This window comes from Motacilla alba, chromosome 1, assembly GCF_015832195.1.
Source record: "Motacilla alba alba isolate MOTALB_02 chromosome 1, Motacilla_alba_V1.0_pri, whole genome shotgun sequence".
NCBI classification, from domain to species: Eukaryota; Metazoa; Chordata; class Aves; order Passeriformes; family Motacillidae; genus Motacilla; species Motacilla alba.
Window position 1 is genome coordinate 42,345,536 of NC_052016.1, and position 26,639 is coordinate 42,372,174.

At 40.1% G+C, this 26,639-nt stretch overlaps 1 protein-coding gene across 25 annotated transcripts in view; it reads left to right on the forward strand.

The window, feature by feature from the left end:
- DLG2 (discs large MAGUK scaffold protein 2) overlaps positions 1-26,639 on the forward strand; it is a 981,924-nt gene that overhangs the window by 341,247 nt on the left and 614,038 nt on the right. Inside the window, exon 1 of one of the 25 annotated variants that reach the window (XM_038137113.1) lies at positions 21,933-23,750. The exons of 22 other annotated variants lie outside the window; for them this stretch is intronic. In XM_038137113.1, coding sequence (XP_037993041.1) covers positions 23,649-23,750 — 102 coding nt within the window. In that variant the 5' untranslated portion in view covers positions 21,933-23,648. Of the gene's footprint in view, positions 1-21,932; positions 23,751-26,639 lie in introns of those variants that run through there. 2 more of the 25 variants (XM_038137655.1, XM_038138007.1) reach the window with 2 other exon arrangements.

The following is a 26,639-nucleotide window of genomic DNA, read 5'->3' on the forward strand; positions in this document are numbered from 1 at the left end:
TGTCTTGTGCTACAGAGTTCAATCTAGTCATTCCTTCTGGTATTAAACAAAAACCATTGCCTTAGCAAATTAATTTGGTCTGAAAAGTCAAAAGTGGAAGAAATTTCAGGAGGGTTGTAGAGAGTTTTCCTACAAACTTTAAAACTGAGTGTTAATTTTTGTTTTGTTTCTATTTTGTGACTAACTCAGTTTGAAGCCAAAAGCTTTCTCTAATGTTTTCTGTAAATTTTTCTTTCACATTTTCCATTTACTTAAATGTACCTGAACCAGTAGGTTCAGAATATGTAATTCAATATTTAAAAAAAAAAAGTCTTTTGAATGTGTAGTTCATTTTAGGGATAATCTGGGCCAACCCTGCTATCAGTAATTGAAGGAGATTACCCATCTACTCCTCGAACAGTTAGTGTCAATTTGGCCTCTGTGTAGTGGGACCAGGATGAGTTTTCTCATTGCTGTCTTTCTTTGCCATGACAGTATATATTTATGATTAATAAGTTGTGAGGTCCTTGTATACCATAATATTAACTGACTGACTGCCTACCCAATAAAGGTAACCTTGCCAGAGGGAATCCTTTGTTCCCAGGCTTGGTAATACTTAGTGCCTGGCTCCCCTAGAGCAGGTATCTTTTGGAACTTGTGTATCTGCCCTGGGGACCTAGAACAATGGCACCTTTTAAAAATTGTTTTTCGATACAAAATACCAGTGCTCACTGTGTTGCAGTCCAGTTCCTTTTACAAGTGAGCCACAGCATCAGCAGAAAATGGGGTCTTTGTGAGATGTGCTCAGCACATGGGATGAGCTGGAGGACGTATCCTTCTGGCACAATGCTGGGGACTTGGTTTAGGATTTCCCCGGCTGGAATTCCAATTTCAGCTCAAGGAGAACAAATGGGGTTTCTTCTCTATTTTCCAAAAAATGCTGTGAGATATTTAGAACCTTGTAATATCCCAACCTGGGATCAGCAAGTGAGCAGAGGAATTAAGCCATAGGGAGGCAGCCAGTGTTGATTGTTTCCATACTTGGGTGGAGGAGAGAAGTAGCTGGGAAAGAAGCAGCATTCAAAGATAGCTCAGGTCATGTTCTCTCTTTTTTTTTTCTTTTTTTTTTTTTTCTTTTTTATTTTTTTTTCCACATAAGAAGCTAAATATAACATGGAAAATTCAGTGATTAGCAGAAATTCTTGGCCCTCATAAGGAGGAGTAGCCATCTCATAGTTTGTGGATATTGTCTTGATCCTGTGTCCCAGTGGACCACAGTAAAATGCCTTCATCTGCCTTTGTTCCCCCTCTCTATCAAGGGGGCAAGCACAGTTTGGGAAGTCAGCTCATTCTGTATCCATTGTTTGGTTGTGAATTTGTATTAAAGAACTAGCTCCAAAATAAAAGGTAACTTGTTTTGGAAGGAGAAGGCTGGAGTTCAAGCACTGGCGTATTTTTTATTGGAAAATTACCATGGTTTTGCCTAACGTTTAGCAAAACCGGTTCATTTTGGTCAATTTTAGAATTGATTGAAGCAAGATACACAGCACAATTGTAGTATAATAAATAAAAATCACAGTATCTGTTTTTTGACATATATGATTTAAGGTAAAGGATAATAAGATTATTTTTTTTAGTGTTGCCAAAATTTTAAGTTCAATCACCAGTGTGCATACATAAGAGACATTCAATAGGTGTAGTAAAAGTTAATTAAATTTAAGCATGTTATGATAGTTTGATTTGTCCCAATAAAGACATGTGGCCTAAAATGTATCTGAGGAAGGAACTCATACCTTTCTCAAGGGACTGGGAAACCAATATGGGATGTACAAGATTGCGTGGCCTCCTATGGCAGTTGTATAAAGAGAAAACTTACACAGAGTAAATGCTTGGTGAATGAACTACTTATTCTGTGTAACTTTGGAAATATTTGTTTGGACCAGTAAATCACATCCTGAGGAAATGGCTTAAAATAAAATTGGGCAAGATTAAACTTGCGCTAGAATTTAAGCAACTGAGTGTAAAGATGAATTGTTTAAATCACCTCCATGGCTCCCTGATCTTGGGCATAGTGAAGGAGCTGTAAATGCCGTGGTTTTGCCCATGGTCTATGTGTATGTGTGTGTCTGTTTCTGACAGGACCTTCATGTAGCTTTGCCATCGCTGCCACTCCAGTGTCATCTTCCCTGCTGGAATAATTGTTTGAGCTGGCTGGCTTATTTTAAGTGTGAAGAATCAGATTGCACAAAGTCACAACTGCTCTTCTGCTGTTTCTACTGCTCTTCTGCAGTTGAAAAATCTGAGGAGAGAAACAAATGTAAAATTTCCTTTTCTTGCGGACCATAGGCACTTTTACAAGTGAGCCACAGCATCAGCTGCCCTACTGGTTCTGGGCTTTACCCCAGCAGTCCTGAGCCCCAGAAGCAGACAGCAAAGTCTGTAACTACTCTTTGTTTCACATCTGTGTTACTAGAGCATGCTCCAGAACCCAGGAGATGCTGTGGTCCCTCTTTAAAGAGGGGTACAAAATTGGAGAAAGGGACTTAAAGCCTCATTCATTATGTCAGAGTGAATGTTTGTGAGTGTATAGGTATATAGAATAGCTCATAACCAATAACCTGTGTTAGTGGTTACTTTGGCAAGTCATATCACCCAGTCCAAGACCAAAGACGAGACCAATCTGAGCTATTAGATGGAAGCACTTTGTCTGCATAAACTCATACACCTCACATCTACCCAAGGTAACTTGGCTACCTGAAGGAATTAGTCGGAGAAGTCCAGGTTCTGTCCACAGCAGGATGGAGGTATGAAATAAGTAGGTGGGCTTAGTGCAGCATCTAGTGGACAAGTGTCCACATCACAAAAAAAACCTTGTGTTTCTGGCCGATTACTGAAGGAAAAATCAGCAAAGGACCAAGGAACCACAGAGTAGAGCAAAATCCAATTTAGCTGTAAGAAGCATTGCTCTTCCTAATGAGGCACACTGGCTAACAAAAGGAACTCATCCTAGTATCATCCATTTTATAAATGTGAAATGCACAGATAAGGAACCTGAGGCAATGTAGATTGACTTAAGTCAAAGTGAATTGAATCACTGGTCAGAAACATGAATTTAATTAAAAGCATGAAATCTTGAGCTAAACTGTCTTTTTTTTTTTTTTTTTTTAAATTTTGTATGCATTTTATGTCCTAAGGAATCTTTCACAATTACTGGTCCAGTGACTTAATGTAATGCTTTGCAGACAGACACAGTTTTAAAAGAAAATTCGGTTTTCCTTATTTCCTAGAGGGAAGGATGTACGGATACTCACACATTCACTGAATAAATTTGATCATTTATATTTTCTCTGTCTTATTTTTTTTATTTTAAAATTAGATTTGAATTTAACTGGTGGCTAATTCGTTAGAAAGATGGGGAATTGAAAATCTGATGTGTTGGTGTGTAACAGAAGAAAAAGGTAATCCCTGCGATTTTCAAAACCACTGAGCAGCCAAGGACTTCCCTTTCAATACTACCAGTGCAGCTGAACTAAAGCAGACCTGGGAGTTAGTCTTGGTAGATACTTTTCAAAGTCTCATGTTTTTAGGTGCTTTCAAAAGTGGGTCATTTGTTCTTTAAATTTTAGTTACTGGCGCTTTCATATTCTCCTATCTGACTTCTATTTGTAAGTTGTAAAAGGAGAACAGCATGTTGGCTAATTAATTTCTTATTCATTTTCTCAGATTTCAGTGGATTAATTCACATGACGAAAATATTCCTGTTGAATCTGATAATGAATAGAAACTCAAAGAAATGAAGGCAAATGCTTATTTACACAACAAAAGCAGAAAGTACTGGCCTTTGGAAAACATGTAAATATTTGCATACAGTCTTTTGTAAAAAGTACAATACAGAGTAATTTGACATATTTATGAAGATCAAGCTGTTTAAAAAAAACCCAGCATTTTCTCAGTTTCAGCTGTGCCATTATGGGAGAAGGTAGCACTCCTTAACTCGTTCGAATCTGGGAATTAATAACTGTTGCAATATACTTTCTTATATCTTTAATTGATTGTAATAATTGTAGTAAGCCCAGTTTTAGCATGAACTGTTGTGTGTCTGAATTTTAAATCTAATAATTTATTACATTTTGAATCTTAAAAGATCTAATTTTAAAAAGTTGTAGGGTTAACGTTTTTAGTTTGAAAACATTGAACAGCCCTGCTGAGCACTGGGCTCCTATGAATCAGTCCCTCCTTTTCCCCATATCTTGTCACTGGATGCAAAGGCCCCAAGCACACATCAAACATCATCTCCAACATCCCTCAGGCATGGGTAAACCCACAGGCTGCAAGAGGGAATTTTATGGTGGATGCTCTATGGAGTTTGAGTCCTGTTTTCTTTCCCTCCTCCTCGCACCTGTGAGCACCAGGGAATGGTGGTCACTGGTTTATTTGGCACCTCCGTGAATAGGCTACCCTCATGGGTGCTCAGCTCAGGTTGCCCCTCTCATTCCCCACCAACGTGCTTTTGATTGTGTGGCACTTGTACCATTTCTCTTTTCTCATTTGTGCCTTTGTTGATTTTGTCCTTTCATCCTTTGTCTCCCAGGGAGTTCTTTCTGGTGCAGTAACAGTAAGACAATTTGTTTACGGAAAGAGCGTATGACCGTGGTTGCTTTCTATGATCCTCCTGATCTCTACAAATCTCATCCTGAATTACATTCTGTTCGTAATCCAGCTTCTTCTAGGTCATCCAAGATATTGTTAAAATGCAGTGGTGTCCATACATCTCCATTTTATTACCTCAGGCAAGGCCGTGGTTGCCATAAACTGATAATAAAATGAATAGTCATGTAAATGAGAAGTACCCATAGATGTAATTTATTTCTACTAGAATAAGACTTTTGACATGCCTCCTCTTGTATCCAGGTTTCTGGACAGTTAGATAAGTTGAATGACTGGACTTGGAGTGGGTCAGTGGTTAGTGGGTCACTCTCTTCCTTGAGACTGATGGCAAGTGTATCACAAAAATCTATTCTAGGATCTTTGTTCTTTATCACTTGGTCTCTAACAGAGTCTGGGGATGAGAAGCACATGCTCATCAGGTCAGCAAACACCACAATGCAGGGAGAAGTTGACAAGTTTACACGCAGGGCTGCCATCCACAGACCTGGATGGTCTGGAGAATAAGGCCAACACAAACTTCATCAAATTCAATGTGTGTAAACAGGAACAGAGCCAGGCTATCCAGGGAAGTGATTACTTTCCTCTTCTCAATGCTTGTTAAACCCTGTGCATCTTCCAGTACAAAGACAATGTTTATTAAATACAAGCAAGTTTAGGAGATGCCCACCAAGATGGTCAGAGGTGGAGCACTTTCCCTTTGAGGGGGGAAAAGACCAAGCCTCATTCAGCCTTTGAAGGAATGGCTTCAAGGGCAAATAATCATTGACCTGAATGGTACACGGTGGAAGGATGAGGAGTCATTGTCCTAGATCAGAATGAGAGAGGTTCAGAATGGACATAAGAGGACATGGTTTATTCTGCAACAGCCCAACAGTGGGCCAGGTTTCCCAGAGACTCAGTGCTGTCTCCATCTTTGGAATCTTTCTGGACTTAACTGAAAAAAGCCCCGAGCAACCTCTTCTGCCTTCATAGCTGATCCTGCTTTGAGGGGAAGTTTGGACCAAGGGCTGTCTGAGTTCCCTTCCAACATGAATTATCCTGAGATTCTGTGATCTACATTTTTCCTCATTAAATAATGCATGGCATAGAACATTCCTTGCTCCAAGTAAAAACATCCTAGTCTTCTGTCTTCCTTTCTGTACAAAAAAAGAAACATTCTTAGAACTGTCAGTTGAGAAATGTGTCTGCACTGAAAAATGGCAATATATTGCTTTGTGCAAGATAGCTATAAGAAATCTCTACAGAAATATCTAGTATCAGGAACGGTCAGTTCATAACTATGTTCCTCTGTCTCAAGATATTTTTCAGGTTTTTCATTAGAACAGAGTAGTAGAAGTTAAAATCAACCCTCCTTTGGATGTTTATAATGCAGCCCTCCTTAGAGGATGTTTCTAACCAACCTAATTGCACAGAAATGCTTTAAAATATGATCCATGTGCATCCTGACATCTCAAATAAGAGGGACTGATTATGGGTGGAGTTTCCACTTCTGCTTAAACTCCTCTCTAGGGTCGAGTTTCAACTTGTTGATACCACTGCATCGAAACCTGCCCAAGAGCAGTTGGTGGGAGACTCCAGATGGGAGTTTCTGGCTGTGATACTCATAATGGATCAGCAGTCACAGTAGTAGATATAATTCTCCCACGGCTCCTGAATCCTGTTCAGCTTCTCCTCTGTGTGTTCCTGTGCCAAGATCTGACACAAGCTTCATGGTATTCTGGCAGAGATGGGATGTGCCAGCAGAGAGGGAAGAGAAGACTGCCTGGGAAATGGAGGGATAGGTACAGGTGGCAGGAAGGAACAGCTGACAGAGTCTCAGGATGTCAACCTGCACTCACATGACTGCACTATCACCTTCAGTTACAGATGGTTCTCTTAATTTAAAGACAGCTCAGGTTTACAGATGTAAAGACCTCCCAGATGGTTGTTATCCAAATATGAAGTGGTGAGGAATCCTAGGGACAACCAGTTTTTCCTAGAAAAGTAATTTTTACCAGTAGCCAGAAATCTCATATGGATGTTAGAGGGAGGTTCAGCTGTAGTTTGCCATTCTGCTTTGGTGGTGAGGCAGTTTCCCACCTTCTGACTCTTGTCAGCTCTCCAGCATGAGCCTGGCTCAGCCTGAAAACTCCAATTTATAGAATAGCACCCTTTAAAGTGAGACAGCACTTAATTTCAATCTGGCATCAATATGTGGAATATTAACACAAATATTTCCCATTAAAACCAAGCTGTGTTTGTCCCTGGTACATCAATGGCGGATTTGACTGTGCAAGCATCGTTAAACTCTGAGGAGCTGCATAGATGCCTCTTCTTTTAATATTTATTCTCATGTGCTAAATTGTTTAAATCTGTTGTTGCACATAAAGTTGCACTAAGGGAAGTAAAAGTGATGCTGTATTTTGGTGTTATCATTAGCAATACTCATCAAAAAATACAAAAGCATCTTTTTGTGAGGTACGTAGGCAAGCATAAATTGTGTACTAATAGTTCAGCAATTTCTTTATTACCTCTCTGCCACAACTATGAAATAACTTGTGTATCAGACTGATGCCAGAAACAAGCACAATTTCAGGTAAACAGCTGTCTAAGTACTCTTTCAGGAAATTTATGTAACTTTAGCTCCTTCCTATGGCTGAAAATGCAATAGTCTAAAACAGACACTACTATTGCATATCCTTAGGAAAAAAAGACATAATTATTGGTTGTGGCTGGCAGTTTATCTTATTCAGAAAAGTGGTTTCCTATTAAAATAATAGAATTCCAGCAATTCACTATTTCTCTTAATCATGCAGAGTAAAACAAGAATTTATATTCACAGCTGCATGAATTGGTTTCTTTAAACACTGTAATTTTTAATAATACCTGAAGATGATTTACCTATATTTTAATTAATATATAGATAAATATATCTTTTTCACCTCTCCAGAACAATTTTCAGTGGTCTGACTTTGATTATTAAGCCTTTGGGGGTGGCATTTTCATCTCACGCAGTATAGTACAAATTTAATTTGTAGCAATCACTAAATAAAGGACAGAAAATTGTGATTGAGACTCTAACATTGGCTAGATATACACTGACATTAACCTTTGAGAAATAAAGGAAAATTCATATGTTAGGAAGTGGCAGAAATAAACTGAGGGAGGTATTTATGAGAGGACAATGGTCTTTAAAGTGATAATGCTGAAACGAGGTAATAATAACAAAAGCCAAAGACCACAGTCCTGCACATTCCTCTACCTATTTGAACTCATGGTCAAGTGACGTCACATGTCTGTTTAGCATGTGATTGACTGTGTCTGTGCTTTTTTCCTGTGAAAAATGTGAGGCAATTTAATTTCCAGTAAAAGAGGAGTTTGCCATAGATTAAGAGTAAATATATGGGAGCAATTTATTTGAGGCAAAATCAATTGTTAAATTAAGGTAATTTGTCAATCAGCCTGACCCTTGAGTGTTTTCAGGCTCAAAGCAGTCACAGCAGGTTACTCTGGCAAACTACCTTTGCTGAAGAGGGCGCTTGGTGTTTGAATTTCCCAGAACAAGACGAGAGTAATGTCAGAGAATCAGAGAATCATAGAATCATAGAATAGGATAGATTGGAAGGAACCTTTAAATGCCATCAAGTCCAACCCTTCTGCAAAGTTCAGGGACATCTCCGACTACACCCACTTGTTCAGAGCCCTCTCCATCTTGATCTTGAATGTTTCCAGGGATGGGGCATCTACCTTCTCACTGAACAGACTGTGCCACTCTCCTTATAAAAATCTTCTTCTTTACATCTAACCTAAACTATGGCTCCTTCAGTTTTAAACCATTACCTTTAGCCCTATGTCGTTTTGAGCAAAGGATTAGTGATTAACACCATTCTCTAATCCTGGAGATTCTGGTTGCCCCCTCTAAACCACCTCCTAGGACTTGATTGCAATTCCTTCTTATGTACGAGGACCCATTGTGATAAAAATCCAGTGTCAGTCACCCCATGTATATTTTTAGCTTCCCAGCTAATTCAAAGGGCCTCATCCTCTGCACAAGTTGCATGATATAAATTCACTCTTTGACTGGCTTTTGGAGCCAAGCAAATATTCTGGGGCGTATCCCATGACACAAAAATTGCTAGAGAAGTGCACAATCTGGAAACTACAGAGTTGTCCAGCACAATCCCAGGATGTTTAGTATCCTCAGGCACCCTCAGAAGAAACACGGATTTCTAGTGTCATGGAAACCTGCGAAAGATCCGACGGATACAGAAGCTGAGCTGGGTAGTGCTGCTGACCTCTTGGCCCTTGTACAGTGGAAGCTATGGGAGAGATAAACTCAAGGCAAGAACAGAAGTGAAGACATCATGTCTGGTCACTCTGACCACTCTGACGAGAGAGAATGTAACAAGGACACTGCTAACGCAAAAGAATGTAACAAGGACCTGATAACTGAAAAGATTGCGTTACTACCAGAACAGGGGCAAAGGGGTCCAAATGGAAAATTTTGCATGGAACTTAGAGAACTATAAATATGAGTAAGTTGTGTAATAAACTGGTTTTGCTAGTATAGCATGGTCCATGTCTTTCAATCCCTGCAGAAACCCAAAATCAAGTGCTGTGGATGTGGCCTGTGTGGGGGAAGAGCCCTGAAGAGGTTTCATTATGAAGTATGCTGAATGTCTTGGCCTGAGTTGGATGCAGTCTGACATAAATTTTTTGTAAGCATCTAGAGCATGTCTACAAATGATAAACTTAACCACAATCTTTTTTCATTGTCCAGACGCTGAGTCTCGCCTTGATTTAATTACTTAAGAATTTATCAGCATTCTTTAATTTCTACCTCGAACCAGTGTTTAAGCCAATACCTGGTAGCAAAAAGTGTTGACCATCATATCCATAATTCAGAAATATCTTAAGAACCTTCTGGGTGACCACAACTCCATCAGTTCTTTTGGTGATTTTTTTTCTCAATTGTAGAGTGTTTAGTTTCCATCATTCCTTAAATTACTTTCATGGTCACCTATTCTACAACAATACTTTAAATACAGGAAAAGAGGACATAAAATTTTCTCATTATCCCCATAAAGGAATAATTTACTTAACTGAAAAAAAATGTAGTTGACACTCTAAGTAATGCTGTTCTTGAGAATCAACCCTAATCTCCACTATGAAGCAATAAATGAGTGCTAAAGGCTAAGTAGATTATCCTAGGAAAGTCTCCTTGAAAGTCATTTAACAGCTAATCATATGTCAAGGTCAAACATTTCCAGTTTCTCGTGGCAGAAAAGCAGGCATCCTGACTGATTTTCCTATTCTGAAAGAATTTTAGGAGTATATCCAAACTGAAGGATTCTGCAAATGTCCCCTCAGACATAACCCTTCTCTGACATTTTTCCTGATTTTGATTTGATCTCAATTTGATTTGGCCAGTATCTGCCCCAAGGACAACAGAGGCCTCACACATTTGGGAAAAATAGGGTACATTGTTTTCTTTTTGCTTGGCTCACATAAAAGCCTGACTATGGCACCTAAACTGCCCCAAAATAATTTTGTGACATGGTTGAGGGGGAAAGAGCACAGAGCTCTGGGACACACATGGGCTATGTTCAGTCTCAAGTTCAGTTCATCTTCATTTCTTTGGTCTCTTTAAGCTCTATACTAAAGATCACCCTAACAACTCTTACTGCATTTTAATGTGAAAACAATGTAGGATTACTGTCCTGAAAATTTTAAGCAGCTCCATGAGGGAAGTCCACAGTCAGAGGAAGAGATTTGGGCAGTCATAGAGGCGTGGCTGGCACAACCTGTTTTCCATTTTTACTCACTTTTCCACACTCTGTAGTCATGCCTCAGGGGAATCATATTTCATAACGAGAAGCTGAACACTATAAAAGAGTGTGATTGCATCATGATCTGTCTTGAAACCTATATTTTTTTCTTTTCGTGAATGAAAGCACTTTCCTTGCAGAGTGGAAAGAAGCACATGAATGTAGGAAAGATGATGACTCACAGCTGTAAAATCTCTCACATGCATAACATTCATGAGCATGAAGACCTGACTGCAGCCAGCATGTAGATTCAGTTCTTGTACATGTGTAGAAGGCAGCTGGGGCACTGATAGTACTTTTTCCGAGTCAGCCCAGTGATGGGCACAGGCTGTAAAACCTGCTCAAGCAGCAGTGCAAGGCTTTGGGTGGCCAGTACTTACTGTGGAATGGTTCCATGTCTATATTGTTTTCTATACTTTCTCTTAAGCCAGTTTATTTCCCTAGCTGGTACCCATTTTATTTTTTTTATTTGCACTGTAATCCTGGCTCTGACTGGTACAGTTATATTTTCTAAGGTTTTGTTAAAGGATATGTTTGAGAAATACTTTGGTCCAAACAATACACGAGTAAGAATGAAAAGAGATCGTGACTTTGCAGAGCCGTGAAGTGGAGCAGGTCAACAGGGGAAAGGGAAAGAATGAGGGAAGGATACTACTTCATTCCTTTTAACAGCAAATGATAAAATTCTTCACCCATTTTCCAGATGAAGGAAGGAAATCGGCACTTTTCACATTGTAGGAAGCTTTTAAAATGACATGGTTAATCAACAAAGTGACCTTAGAAATCTGAAAAATAAGAGTGGTATCCTCTGTCTTTGCTGAGGTAGAGGAAGGAGCTGGAAGAGCCTGCCAGGGTTAGTGAGGATCAAACAAGCCATTCCAGACAGCTGGGTTGTTGTGAAAAACCACATTAAACCACATGGACTTTCCTGTCACACCATGAGCTGGTCAAGGCAGCGATGCTTGCTTATGTATTTGTTTATTTATTCAATTTACAAGACACTTTGGTCAGCACACTCCCTTAGGGCACGTATAATAAAAACAGTACATCAATTAAATAGCGATGCTTGCAGCATTGACAGAGTGCCTAACGAAGGACTTTGAATTCCTTCAGGCCTGTCCCTTTGGGGAATACTCAGCTTGTAGCTCTCACACATCTGGAAGGTTTGGAGGAAAAAACACGCTGCCTGAACCCATGGATGTACCTTGAAGCACAATTTGAAGGACAGCAGGAGCTTCAGCTGTAGTCTTATAGCTGTAAGGAAAGAGAATTCTCCAGTTTGGAGCCCTGTATGAGAGAAACCTGAGATTTTTAAAGCTATTTATGTACTACAATCACAAGTAGGCCCTAGTGGGTGTTCTTACTTGCCGTGTTTTTTAATTTTAATTTCAAACTTGTTCAGCCTACAAGGGAAAATCCCACGAGGTACCAGAATGCATCTATCTAACTAAAAATCTGGCCCTTGGTTGAGTACTGCTACAGCATCAATAACCTGGCAGAGGGGCAGCCTCTGAGGTATCTTTTATAGCTTTTTGGTCAAGCACACTAAGAGCTAAAAGTGTGATGTTTATTAAGAGTCTACCATAGAACAAAAATATGGCCTGAAGAGAATAAAGAGCAAAGCAAACAAACCTCTTGTACCAGTTAATATCAGCTCCCAGCCATGTGACATGTCCCACGTGTCCCTGCTTCCTACCTGTGTTCCTCATTGTCTCCATTTTATAGAGTGGCCAGTGGCCACAGAAGGATAAACTCAGGACAACTGTTCGGTTTTCCTAATGGCAGTTTTTGTAGGGTGGTGATGGATCCAGACAGGGTGTCCCATCTTGTCCTCCAGGTCATGCAGACTAAATGGTCCTGGACAAGGGAAGTTTTATTTTCCTTTTCAGACCCTGACTCTCTGCCAGCAGGTCCACAGGAATCCATGGGGAAGCCACATCCCATCTAGATGCATGAAAAGAAGCAGACAGACAAAATCTGATTAAACCTGACTCTAGACTTTTCTTCTCAGATATCTTTAGTCATAAAAGCCACCATTATCCTAAAGATTGGTGATTTGTTGTGCCTGGTTTATAGCATTTCCAACTTGAAATACCCCTGGGGTTGGCTTTTAAAAGCAGATGTTCACTCTTATTTACAAGCAGAATACAGATGTTCTGCACTGTCAGAGTCAGACAAACCTATAGATGCACCAACAAAATCAGGCCAAGAGACTTTTGGTCCAGGCACCCTAAAATCATGGGCTACTTCTGCAGCAGGTGACATTAGCTCAGCTTATTTCAGCACCTGTAAATCTTGACAGGTGATGTTTATTTGCTGAAAAGGTGTTTGCAAAGATCAATTAGCCAATGCCTATAAAGTGCACTGCAGAGATCCAGCAGAACCACTGCTGGAGCATAGCACTCCCCTTCCTTGCCAGGCTCAGTGGGAGCACTGTTGCTTTAAAAAGGGAGCTTGTCCAAGCTCTCCTCCTCCACTGGATCTAAGATGGATGCTCCTGCTGCAGCAGAGCCTGTGAGCAGACTTTGCCCAGCCTGCTTTTTTTGTTTTTCTTGGAAGCTTGCTCCAGACAAGTCAGCTGCACTGCAGACTGAGCAGAAGCAGGAGGGCAGCTCTCCCCAGGTAAGCTACCACTGCCCTAAAGCTGCTCATTCCCACACCTGGATAGGGCAGCACCAAGGATGCTGCCATCCTGAGAATTATGGTGCTCTCCATCCGTCTGTCTGGCTGACTCACAACAGCTCTCAGCCAGGCAAGAGTCAAACAGCTCTGGGAATGGGCTCTCTTGCACTCCTTTCCTGGCTGACTGGTGTGAATTTAGTTATGAGTAGGACAGGGAGGTTCCTGTTCCAAAACCAAAGCTGAGCTTGTGCTTGTTCCTTTGTGTTAGCATCACCTCCATGGAGGCACTTTGAATGACATGGGAGCTGCCTGTGGCGCCATGCTCTTGGGGCCATGCTGTGCCTGGAAGCAACCCCTTCAACCTGTGCTGGATGAGGACATGGTCTTCAGTCACCACACAGACCTGGGGGCTGGCTCAGGAGCATTCTGCAGGCTCTTGTAGGCCTGCAGTCTCTGGGAGCAGTTTAAGCTCTGTTGGCTCCTTTCCCTCAGAAATGCATTGATTTTCCACTAAGCTCCTCATCTCTGAGGCATTAAAAATGTCATCTGTAGAGGATTGTGCACTGGGCCCTCCAATTACTCTCTTAAGTTTGTCTTTATTTCACCTTATTATTCCCATGGACTCTTTGGAGGACACGTTTCCTTTGTATAACATCATTTTAGGAAGGGCTTTCCTTTCCCCTTCCCCAGGGTGGTAGAGCATGGGAGGTAGGAGACATTCCCAACCAACACAGAGTTGGAGGTGTTCTTTTCCTTAGTGTCTTCCATTTACAGAACTGTTCCCTTTGGCCAACAGTGACAGACCCTGCTTGTACCCTCTAGCCCCAGGGACAGAAAGTGTTTGGGCAGTGCTGTCAGGGTGAAAAGCCCCTGCCCTGGCTTTAAAAGGCATTCTAGAAAGAGAAAGGTGCTGTAAAGGGACAGTGGTCTGTACTGACTGGGAAGGATTGTTGTCACTAGCCCTGTGCTTCTCCCTGGACATGCCCCAGTAAAGAGGGTCAAGCCAGAACTGTGAGCACCAAGGGAGCTCTGTGACTGAGAGCAGCTGGTCCAAAAGTTCCCGTGAATGAGAGAATTGATAGGATTCCCAGGCAACCCAGAATTAAACTTGCTTCTCCTCTGTCTGATTTTTTTGTGAGCCACATGGCTTTACACCTTGTATTTAAGGCCATGGCAATGGGCATCAGCCCATGGAGGCAGAGAGAAGTGGCTGTATGTGGCACACACAAAAGCAACACCCTTCCAGCTTTCTCTGGGTAACCTTTTCTTTTCCTACTGTGAAAGGCTGGTCAGGTTACAGAGAAAGACACACAACAACTGTTGAGAGAAGAAAAAGTCTTTCAGAGATATTTTTATTCAGCCAGGTGGCACCTCTGTTTGGGTTGGAGTCAAGGGCAACTCTCTCTACAAAAAGGCAATGGTGGGCATTGATGATTTTTCCTTGTTGACAGTGGTTGTTTCCCAGATGTGGGGTGGATATATTTAATAGAGGAATCTGCAGCCTCTGTTCCCCTAAATACACCCAAGGGGATCCTGTGTGTCCACTGTGTCCAGAGGCAAGATCCATAGTCTGTCTTTAGCATGGTGAGGTTAGAAATGCCAGCAGAGAGCCAAAGTAGATGATGTCATATAGAGGTTTTGCTACAATTTTGGTGGAAAACTTGATAGAGAATTTAGCTGTGACCACAATTGCATTTCTTATTTGTGAGTTTTTCTTGGGTTTGGGTTGGTTTTTGGGTTTTTTTGTTGGGTTTTTTTTTTTTTTTTTTTCATGGAATGAGAATTTTGTAGCTGAAAAACCATTAAATGCCAAGAGCTGTGAGGATAGTGGCATTTGCCAGAAATGAGAACAGAATTTCCTGTTACAAGAATCTGAAGGAAATCACTCACAATCTTCCTGACTGCTGAGAATATGCTCACTTTTAATGGCAACTGGCAAGTTGGATGCATTTATATGTAGGAAAGAAAAAGTAAAAAATGAAATAAATTCTCAAAGTTCACACATCTGGTAATCAGAACCTCCTTCTCTATATGTCAGGGAGAATTTCTGAGTAAAATTTCACAGGGGGACTCAGAGGTGTTCTCCTGCTTCTAGCACATGTGGTGACAGCCTGGGTTCAATTCCAGCATGAAATGTGTATCTGCTTCACCTAACCAGGGTGCCTGCACCCTTAGCCAGAGCAAATCTTGAACATTATAACAAAGGGCAAGTAATGTAAGACTTGAAATCATAGGACTTAGATTTAGGCCTTGTTCACTTATTTTGTATTTATTTATGCCTGCCGTTATAACTCAATTGAATGATTATTTTACAATCAGGATAACAGATTTTCTTTCAAAATGCTAGTAATGTGGAAAATTCACTTCTCCAAAGAGTCAAATAGCCTGACCTTCTCATGAATTCTGATGTATCATCGGTTTTATTTTTACTTCTGCTTTCATCAAGCACTTTTTCTTTATGCTTATTATTTCTCTCTAAATAGTAGTAGCATATGACCCGAGAAATAAAGGCTGGGTTCTGGTGGTTCCTGTCTGAGGCTGCCAGCAGCAGTCTGAAAGTCTCAGTACAAGAGATGGTTGTAGAGGCACTGCTTTTCCACCAAAACCAGTTATGGGAACTACATTTAAAAATTAATCCAGGGCCTTACACAATACTTCCAGGAAATGGTCAAGGTAATAATAATGGGTTTTTACTTGTGGGCGGGTTTTGGTGGTTTTTTTTTGGGGTTATTCATTTGGCTCAAATTTTGTGATTTTTTTTTTTCTGTCTCCTAACTTTTATTTAGATCATGAAAGGATTTCACACATGACTCTTAGAAGATAGATCCTTTACTTGCCATCAGTTGGGTATAGTCCCTATCAACTTCCCATCTATGTGGGCAATTAATGATCACCAACATCTTAATTCTGTGTGATCCAAAGGCAGTGAAATATAAGCAGTGCAAGCATCTCCTCAGAAACCAGTGATACATTTCTTGAAAGTGGATTTCCCCTTTGAAACTCTTTTGGGCCACGTAACACTCTGTGCCCCAGCTAGTTTAAATCCCAGGAAGAATTGCTTCCAAGTGCTTTTTATTGAAGTCCATACCCTGAGCACGCCAGAAATTATCAGTGGAATGTCATATGTAAAGCTCAACATAAATAAATGGCCTGAAAGCAATAGCATGAAGTACATATATTAAGTGTTGCATGTAGTAAGGGATATCCAATTGCATGAATACTGAATGTGCATTGATTAGCCAGGAAGCAGGGAAAGGTGTAATGGTGTAGAAATGAATCCCAGAGTGAGTCTCAGGGAAAAATGAAAGGCTGTTGCAAAGCTAATTTTAAAAACTTGGACCATATTTAGAGAAATACTAAGTACACAAGAGATGGGAGGGATCATTCTGCAGGGCAGCGTCACCATTTGGATGTGCACTTTGAGAGGGACAGGGCGATTTTAGAGGAAAACACCAAGGGCAAGAGGGGTTTTATAGTGTATGAGCTGTGGTGAAGTTTGAAAGAATTAAGTAGAACAAGTTGGGATAATCAATGATCATCTTCAAATAAAGAGAAGCTGTTTTTATAAGAATGGCTGAAATCTTCTAAGCTACAACTTTTCATAATGGAAAAGAGAACCATTAGAGAGGATGCACAACTCATTTATAAAGTCATGAGTGACAGGGAGGGGACGAATAGAAGTTAACTGTTCCTTGTTCCTTCCATTGCAACTTTTTGAGAAAGCTGGTCAAGATATCAGGGCCAAGATTCAGAATAAACAAAAAAGATAGAATTGGAAGGCCAAAAAATACTTCTCATCAATGGAAGTAGAATGCATTCAGGGGGAGGCAGGAAAACAAATGGAAAATTCCTACCAATTCCTCCTGCTTCTTACTGAGGGAGTCCTGCTTGCACACAGGACATGCATGCAGAGCTGGTGACCACAAGGAAAGGTCTGTGGCCAAGCTGATGCCTCCACTCAATGCATAAAGCAGAGATGTGTGTGGTGCAATAACTTCAGTGCACATTGACAAGCAGAGCTGGCCGGTTTAGTGATAGCAACAGGGTATCAACACAAAATTCCATGTAGACTAACCCCCTTTTTGTCCCAGCAGCCTAGATAGATAGTGCAGCTCTTAGTCCTTGGTGAGTTCTAGCACGTGGTTGCTAAACTGATCATTTCAAGCTCTTTTAGGTGCATGTGTATTACACTATAAAAACTTGAAGGAATCAGTAGGCCTACATTGTGACATTAAAGTAAGGCATATATTTTCTAAATATTCTGTGTGCATGTTTCCACGCTGTGCCAGCAGGATCAGACCTTTGTTTCTCTTTAATTTGTCACAGAAAACCTTAAAAATGCTAATACGAGATATAAATAGGAATCTTCAGATAAGTGGAGCTGTTTTGTATCTGTTGAGGACTGTCAGCAATATGCTTGCTTTTTTCTTTCAAGCTGATATTTAATTAGAGTCTTTTTTTCTCCCCTCTCTCATATTTTTGTTTTAAATTCATACCTGGCTGGAGAAGTTACTTCAAAAAATCATATGCAGTTGGTGACTTTGTAAATTATTTAACAGATCAAAATTATTTTCATAATTAATTCAGACAGTTTTTCACTAGTTACAAATGTAGAACTATGCAGGGAATGTGGCTCTTTATAATGTGTAAACACTTTTGAACATGAGTACTTTCTGTAAGAGCATTCCTATTAACTTAAAAATCACTGTTATAGGATGGCATGCTTAGAGATATGGGCATTTAATTGGAAGGCACTAATTCTATCTTCAGGTGGGGAGGTTGAGTCATATGTTTTCCAAGCTGCCTACCACATCTGAAATCTTGATGCATAGGCTTTTTTTTCAGAGCATCCAGTCTATCCTCTGCCTTTCTCTTTGCCTCCATGCTCAGATTGCAAGGTGCTTGAGGAGAGCTTTCTATCCACATGTCCCTGTCATCTCTAGGTGAAACAAACCAGCAGGGTCTGCTGCTGGCAGGAACCAACTGGAAACCCATCCCTGTCTCCATACAGTGATTTGTGAAAATGAGATCAGTTGTCACAAGCCACTGTGGGAGATGGAGCAGATGCTGCTCATGACAGTGGAATAGGTGGATCCCAGCAGTCCCAATGGCATCTCACAGAAGTGGCAAATCTGTCTCTACACAGCTGTCCCTGGAGTTCTCTGTTCCATATCCACCCCAGTGGCCCTATTCATCTTCTCCTCGTGGCAGGACTAGCCCAGACCTTATCTGCTCCTTGAGCTTTTGGACACACCAAAAAAAAAAGTTGCCTTATCCCTGTTTCTAAAAGTGCATGTGAAAGTTAAAACTCGTATTACCCCTTGGAACCAGTTCAAACACGGTTTTGCATGAGGTATAGGAAGATCTCAAATTAGCAGCTCTTGAGCTGGTATCTGGTGACTGTGGGATCTTTCCTGGGCTGAATTCTATGATATGTGCTCACAGTGAGAAGGTGGGACCTTATTCTGGGCTGGAGCAAGTGTGAGCAGCAGGTTAAGGTAATTCTCCCCAGCTACTCCACTGTGGTGAGACTCCCCCTGGAGTGCTGCATCCAGCTCTGGGATTCCCAGTGAATGAAAGGCATGGACCTGTTGGAGCAAGTGCAAAAGTGATCAGAGGGTTGGGATGTCTCTCCTATGAGGAAAGGCTGAGAGTTTGGATTGTTCAGTCTGGAGAAGAGAAGGCTCTGGGCTGCTGCTTTTCAGTACTTACAGGCCTGTATGAAATATGGGAATAGAAATCTTCTCAGGATCTGTTGTGATTGAACAAGGGGTAATGGTTTGAAACTAAAGGAGACTATATTTAGACTAGATATAAAGAATTTTTGTTTTCCAGTGAGGGTGGTGAAACATAGGCACAAGTTGCCCAGAGAAGTGATGGACGTCCCATCCTTGGAAACATCCTGAGCTAGGTTGGACAGGGCTTTGAGCAATCTGACGTAGTTGAAAACACCCCTACTTGTTGAAGGAGAGTTGAACTACATGGCCTTTAAAAGTTGCTTCCAACCCAAACCATTCTATGATTACTGTTCCAGAGGGAGATGGATTTTCAGGCAAACTAAGCCCAGGCTTCTCATAATCACTGATAGACAAAAATCAGTAAAACGGAATGGATGTCCCATTGTATACCCCAAAATGACCAGCTCACAGAAAGTGTAGACATAGCTGAGGTCCTTGAAACACCCTAAGTGGAGCCTCTCCAAAGACAGAACTGGTTTAGACTGAGGTGTGAGACTGTTTTGTTCTTAAGAAACATGTGAGACAGTTGTGTGCAATCATTTCTATTTTGATAGGGGATCTTTCAAGTTTGTTTTATATTTACGTTCTCTGGTTCCCTTTGTATATGCTGCCTGTGGTGCAACAAGCCTTTTTGCTTTTTCTTTTATCTGATTCTTTGAGAAGACAACTTCTCTTTAATCACTGTCAGAGACAGGTTTTGTTTTTAAGAGGCTTGATTAGTATTCAGGGACTTCAGAGAACAGCAGAGAAGATGGTTTTGAATTCTAACATAAGATTAGAAGGAAGTTAATAATCACATACGTTGACCAAGGGTTTCTAGATCATCGTGATTTTCTCGTATCTAATGGATGTTGTAAGGGTTAATGGAGTTTTTAATGGTATAGCAATGGAACAAAAAGTTGAGTAGTGAAATCAGGGAAGGGGAAATGCATAAATCTATACCATAGTAACCGAAATTAGGCAGTCTTCTCAACAGAAACAGCGGAGGAATAAGACATCCTAAAATTAAGTGTCATAAGATCATCAAAGGTGAATACATAAAAATTCTTTGTGACTGTTTTTGGGGGGTTTTTTGGGGGTTTTTTTTGGGGTGTTTTTGGGGTTTTTTGGGGTTTTTTTGTTTTTTATTATATTGCTCTTGTTTCTCACATGATATGTCAGGTCCAAAGCTAAGCATTACTATGTGAAATAGCTCCAGTACAGGAGGAGATATATACACATTAAGCGAGGAAATACCATGCAAACATGATCATAATGCTTCTGAAATGCAACTCAGTTGCAAGTTAATTCATCCATTTCTACAAAATGGTGCACAATGAAGGGCAGACAGACATCTTTGGAAAACCTAGAGCTGAAATGTTGGCAGCTTCCAGAGGGGCTGGTAGAGCAGGAGAGGTCTTATCAGGCTGAGCAAGTGGCTGGATCAATGCACTCAAGCCCAAAGAAGGCTGGAGGGCTCAAAAAAATGGATCCATGGACTCTTCATAGAGTAACACTCGCAATTTGTGTTCTTCTGAATATTCCTTAACACAAAAATGTGGAATAGATTTTCCAAGAATCCTTGCTCCTGCAGTATAACTGATTTAAATGCCTTTCCTGGCAAGTGGCAATATACTTGTGTGTGTGATGAGTGAGTGCTGTTGGAAAAAAAAAAAAAAGAAAAGATAGAGAAGGATCTCTGAGCAAATGTTTTCTTATGGCATTTTTCTGTATGTGATTTTCACTTAATGGAAATAAATGTCTTGGCCAATTGCGACATGAGTTATTATTCAAATCTGTCACTGGAATAAATCTTCCTTTTCTGAGATTTTCCCAAATGACTGTGTGTCAGGTAACTGTTTTTCACTTGAAAGCAACGATTAGCTCAAGTGTGAAGGGATGAATTTCGTGCCTTGCAAAATACTTGAGTGCTTGCTGTTTGGTGCATCTTAACACTGAAATGAAATCACAGGTGAAACCCCTTCTGGTTGAGAATCTGCAATAGTGGCAGGGGCTGGGGAAGAAATGGGAATTTTAATGAACAGATATGTCCTTCCTTTTGAAAACATGAGCCAGCTGAATGCAGTAAGATCCAAATGGTCCAAGAGGCTAACTGGCTGATTGTCTTTCCCTTCTTTGAAATTGGAATTTGGAACTAAATGCAGGTGATTTTAATTAGGCCACATGCATATTAATCAGAAATCACATTTGTGTGCTTGAGTTTGGTTTTCAATCAGGACATAGTGTTTAAAACATTGAAAAGTACAGATGTGATGCATCCTTCTCTTCAAAATGCTAGTGATTGGTACAGATTGGGAATTACTGATCACTGAAATCACTAAGATGGGTGGCTATTAGAAGGGCCAAAATAGTTTAATAGCACAGATTTCAGGCATTTTATAGTAGTGTCTCCTAAAAATATTGCCATGCCACCCCCATCCCAAATTAATGCTTCTAAGGCCAGTGATATAGTGTGCTCACACCTTAAGGTAGCACTGTGATTCATGTTTTAATGATAGTGGCTGCTGGCTGTAACTATGGAATGTATTGTCATGGAAACTACGCTTTTCTATATTTACACCAGTGCTGGTAATGCGAGAGACAGTGCTTGAAAGAAAAATCTGTATAATATATAGCTTAATAACAAGACAGGCAAGCTAGGAATAAACAGATCAAAGATTCAGCAATGTTACAGCTGCTGTTTGTCACCACAGTATTTTTCTAAACAGGCTCATTCACTGTTGAGAGAAGTGCTGCTGCGATGTCACTTCGGGCTCGTGGGTCACACAAACTCAGGTTATTGAACAGCTGACTGAAGGGCATACATGCAGTGAACTCCCTTGGCACACGGGCTCACGTCCAGGCTGGTCGGGAGAAAAGTGTGAGCTGAGTGAATTGTGGACAATGGTTTGTAAGAGCTAATTATTTGCAAAAAAGAAATCTTCAGAAATGGAACTGGGCTGTAACTCTGGCTGTGGGGCAGCTCTTTGTGCCACTTCCATCTAGAAACTGCTGTAATTTTACTGAGGCTGGGCTCTTTTGAATGCTAAGTTCAGAAATAGAGTGAGAAACAATAATCGGAAAACATTATTCCAAGCTGGAATTTGATTGCACACTAAAATTGAATAAAAATTAAGTGATTGCATGGTGCAACAGTAGGAGCAAAGATGAAGAAATTGGTTGTTTTATGGCTTTGAACTTTGCAAAGCAAGGGTAAATTATCCTGAAGAAATTCTACTTATAGATATATGCATACATGCAACACACACACGTGTGCATCTATACTTATATAAACTCACTATATAAAATCTTAGTAGAACAGATTGCGTAAGTTAGGGTCTGCAATCTCAGGCAGCTTTCTAAAAAAAAATCCAGTGCTATTCATCCTCTTGTACTGCTTGATCTGGCTTCACACCGGGACCTCCATTTGCCATTTTCTCTGTTCTGTTGTATAACAAATTTCTACTTCGGGTTTGTTACAGAAAACTGTTTCAGTTGTGACTTAAGAACTCACTTGTGATTACCAGGGAGACAAGCTGCTCTCATTTCTTTAGAAAGAGTTTCTAATTTGATGGGCAGAGCTTAGTGAGTCACAGAAAAGCAGGGTCAGGGCACTGTGGAACAACTGCTTGGTTTACTTTGCTATCAGCTGTGAAATCATTAAGGACATCACTTTACTTTCATGGCCTTTCATTTTGTATTTGTGTCTGCCATGACCAAACCTAAACCTGGAGGATACATTAATCCAACTTTTGATATAAATAATCCTCTTTAAAAAGCACAGCTAGTGATTTGTTCATCCAAGTGCTTTATTATGCATTTTCAGCTGGTGTTGCTTTAACTGAAGGAGCAGCGACAGCTGTAACAGAATCCTAACAAGTATTATGCTCCCAAACTACTTCTTCAATTATTGCTTTTCTGGTTTACAGCAAGATGTTTGCAGGTTGCAGGATAGCAATACTAGCTGGAGACAGTTACATTGCCTCCAAAGCAGAGGCTTGACTTTTTAGCTTCATGCTGGTGCATTTTCCGTGTTACTTCATATCTTCATTCAGTGTCTCCTGCAATCCTTCAACCTGTCTATTTGTAAATTTGTGCCTGGAGAAAGCTCCCATGTGGCAAGCCAGGATTGGATAAATGTTGCTTGTATTTCTCTTATTACAAACTCCCAGCATCTGTGATTTTCAGCTCTGAGTACAGTTTGTTTCCTGCTGAGATTCATCTATTTGGGGAAAGCAAAGGTCATCGCTTCTCTGGAGTTGCGACTGATTTGATTCTTTTTCACGGGGAGGCGCTTGGGAAGGGAATCCTTACTGGAATGCATATTGATAAAGGCTGAGGATCCTGGCTTCTTAGATAAGTCATTTTTTTTCCTCTTCTCTCCACACTATGACTATGTATTGCAGCAACTCACTGGCTTTTTACCAAATCAGGAGCTGCAGTATTTTTCTTCCGATGGAATAATTTCAGCCCACTTCAGCTAGCATGACAATCTTATGTGATTGTTATGAGTAGGCGTTTACATCCTTTTACATGCTAATACTGCCACACCTGCTAGTCCCCCTCATTTCCATTTCTCTCTTTTTTTTCTTTTTTTTCTTTTTTTTTTCCCCCGATGTAAAAACTAATTTCCCAGAGGAAGGGGAATCCTGAGATCCGTGATCGTTGTTGCATCGTTGATTCACCAACAAAGAAGGGGATGGCTGAATGGGACCCAGGTAGAGATTCAAGCAGGCTGCTTCTGACCAGCAAGAGGAAAGCTAGCTGTTGAGCAGCATATGTTGCCACTCCATGTGCTGTGTTAGCTACTTGTTTTCAGCCTTCAGTAGGCTGCCACTACTGCAGCACTAAAGGAATGTGCCCTATTGTTAAAAATCCTGACTGCTTTACACCAATGATTTGCCACTGCAAAGTTGCATGCACCAACAACACTTTATCGTTGATGTTTGGATGCAAGGTAGGATGTGGTTAATGTATTTAAATGCATGCTGTAACTCTTTTGAATATCTGTGCTGTTTAATTTCGTGTCTGACTAGAGATTTCAGTGCAAATTGCGATCTGTTGGCTATAAATTAGGGCTTACAGCCGGCATGTTTTAAATGTTAGAGAAAAAAAAAATCAGAAGTAAAGCTTTCTTATTTCCCAGGGTTATACGAGCAGAGATTTACACGGGAGAATTACGGATTATGAAGCATTTGTTTCAGAGTTGATTGTATACTTAGCTAACAGTGCTAAGATTGCTAAACCACTACTCTGCTGTTTGCCTGGCTTTATTGATTTGGATGTGTATACTCTTATTGCAAAAACACAATCCAGCAAGACTGAATGTATTTTTTTCCATTTATATTGCTGACATGGTTTTAAACCAGAAGAGCAATACAGAAGTATACAACCCTGTACTTCTCTGTAAGAAAGAATAAAGTAAGCTCCTGATCCCTATTCTCACTTAAAGAGAATATCTTTAAGTGTTTTCTTCTAGGGACTGGACAATCATTAAATTTTCCATTTAAATTTAAATCATAAGGTGGCGCAGTTAGCCAGAGAAGTTTTTTCCTGGCTGTGTAATGCAACCCCATCCCAATTTTTTTAATGATGGTGTTGGATTGGACTATATTTTCCCCCACATACATCCTGGCTTGATGTTTGAGTATAACCAATGTTTGTTATTTTACTAAAATAATTTAGAACTCATGGCATGTTTTTAAAACTTATTATCTTTGGGGAAAAAGTTTGGTTCTTGGATCACTGGATCAATCATAATGATTTTACAGGGGGGTTTCATATTTTGTCCAGTTCCTTTTCCTTGATCTCCTTAAATACTGGATGATATTAAAACTGTTCCTCTGTGTCTAAATAGAGTAGGAAATGAGCAGTTATATATATAAAAAAGTGTCATAATTACTTAAAATCATTAACTTCATACTTGAACTTTGCTAATCCTCAAAAAGAGCTAGGCTGCAAAAATAAAATTAATTTAGTTATATAGTCCACAAACTAGGGAACACAGTAGGCTTTGTGAGTTCTTGTGTGACAGAGTAGCCTAAATAAAATGAAAAGACTTCATGGAATAGGTTATAGATGACCCGATGCTGCCTAAATGTATATCAGCTAGAAGTTAATGACAGCTCATGTATTGCTTCGTGTAATACCCTAACTCAAACTTGGTTGTAGTCAAACACAAATTATTTGTGTACCTTCTGCTTTTCCTCTAACTATGGCCTGCCTATATGTCTGGTTACTTGAGGCTTTCTTGAACTAAAGTTTCTTGTTTCTTCCCTTCTGTTTTAAATAGGCAAAAAATATGTTCTATTAGTGAAAGGGTTATAATTTAATTGCTGTGTCATGATGCCACTAGTGATATAAATAGCATTAAGAGTTTGTCAGAAGCTTCTTTAATTTGCATTTTCTATAAGATTTTTTTCTTTAACTTTCAAACCTTAAGTCCTCTTGTTTTCAAATGTTAAATCTAATTCATAAAGGTGAATTGTTAGTCAGGGGAAATTAAATACACGCCACTTTTCTACAAAGGTAGGCCAGTGGCCTAGGGACTAGTGTCCAATTTGTATTCCTGCCTGTAAGCATGATTTTCAAAGGATATTCTTTGATGCACTTAAGTTCTTTCAAGATTTTCAGATCCTGTTAGGGGGAAGCAAGAGAACAAAAATCATAAATTCCCAACTTTTTTTCCCCTCATCTTTCTTTAGTGCTTCAGGCTCATTACATTAGTTACAGTCAATGTTTTATCTTTGTGTGGTGGTGTATGAACTACTTCTCAAATGAAATACGGATGTGTGGGATAGTGATCATTTTCAGGGAGATCAGTAGGAGCACAAGTGAACTTATTTATCTTGGGCTGGTTCAACATGTGTCCAATTAGTAGCCTTTGATACCACCACCAAGTATGCATGAGTTACACTGGTAAATGTTCAGAAATCACCTCACTTCAAATACCTTTTTCTCATTTTTGTTTGTTGTGCAGCCAGTACATGAATTCATGACTTTTTTGCTTGGGACACTTATATTTCTAGATTTATGGGTGCAGATGCATTGTTAACAGCCAAAGAAGTGTGAATAAGAAGTAAGACTGTTTCCTTTTAGGCAATGTTTCAGTCATATGACATGAAGTCATGGATCTAAGCATGCTCATAATATTATGACTTCTAGAATCACATGGTTCTTGAACTCAGGAAAGAGTTCAAGATATATCCTGAAATGACACTTTATGTTCTGGGTGACAGAGGAGAAAATGGATCCTCAGAATATAAAATCTAGATAGCGGAATAGACAACTGCGGAATTCAAGGTAGAGGCAAATATTCCAAGCGCTTAAGTGTTATTAACTGACTCATTTCAAAAGGACAGGGCAAGCTGCAGTATTGCTTACGCTTTCAATGTGCAGTATTTAATTTGTGTTACATACAGACTTCTTTTTCTTGTGGTCTGAGAAGTAAGTTCTTCTCAGAACCATCACACCCATTTTATCTGCTCCCCGTGCAATAGTGTTACTGTCTTCTCATTCCTAGCAGGTGGTGCCAGGGAGTTAGTGTGGTGGGGCAGGAAGAGGGTGCACATCTTACCGCACCATATGTTGAAAAGAAGGTCAGTGGAGGAGCTCTCACTGTGCCTGGGGTAAACTCTGCTTGTCAGCTTGATTTCCTGGATTTTGGTAGTTGTCCTGGACCTTTCCTTTCAGTGATGTCCAGTTTTGTGATCCTTGACCTTAGAACTGCAGAGAATTCAGAGTTTAATTTGAAAGACAGGTCAGTGTCTACTTGAATTTCCATGATTGCACTTTAACGCATTTGAAGACTTGTTCAGCTTCTAGCAGGGAAGTACCCATGTTCCCA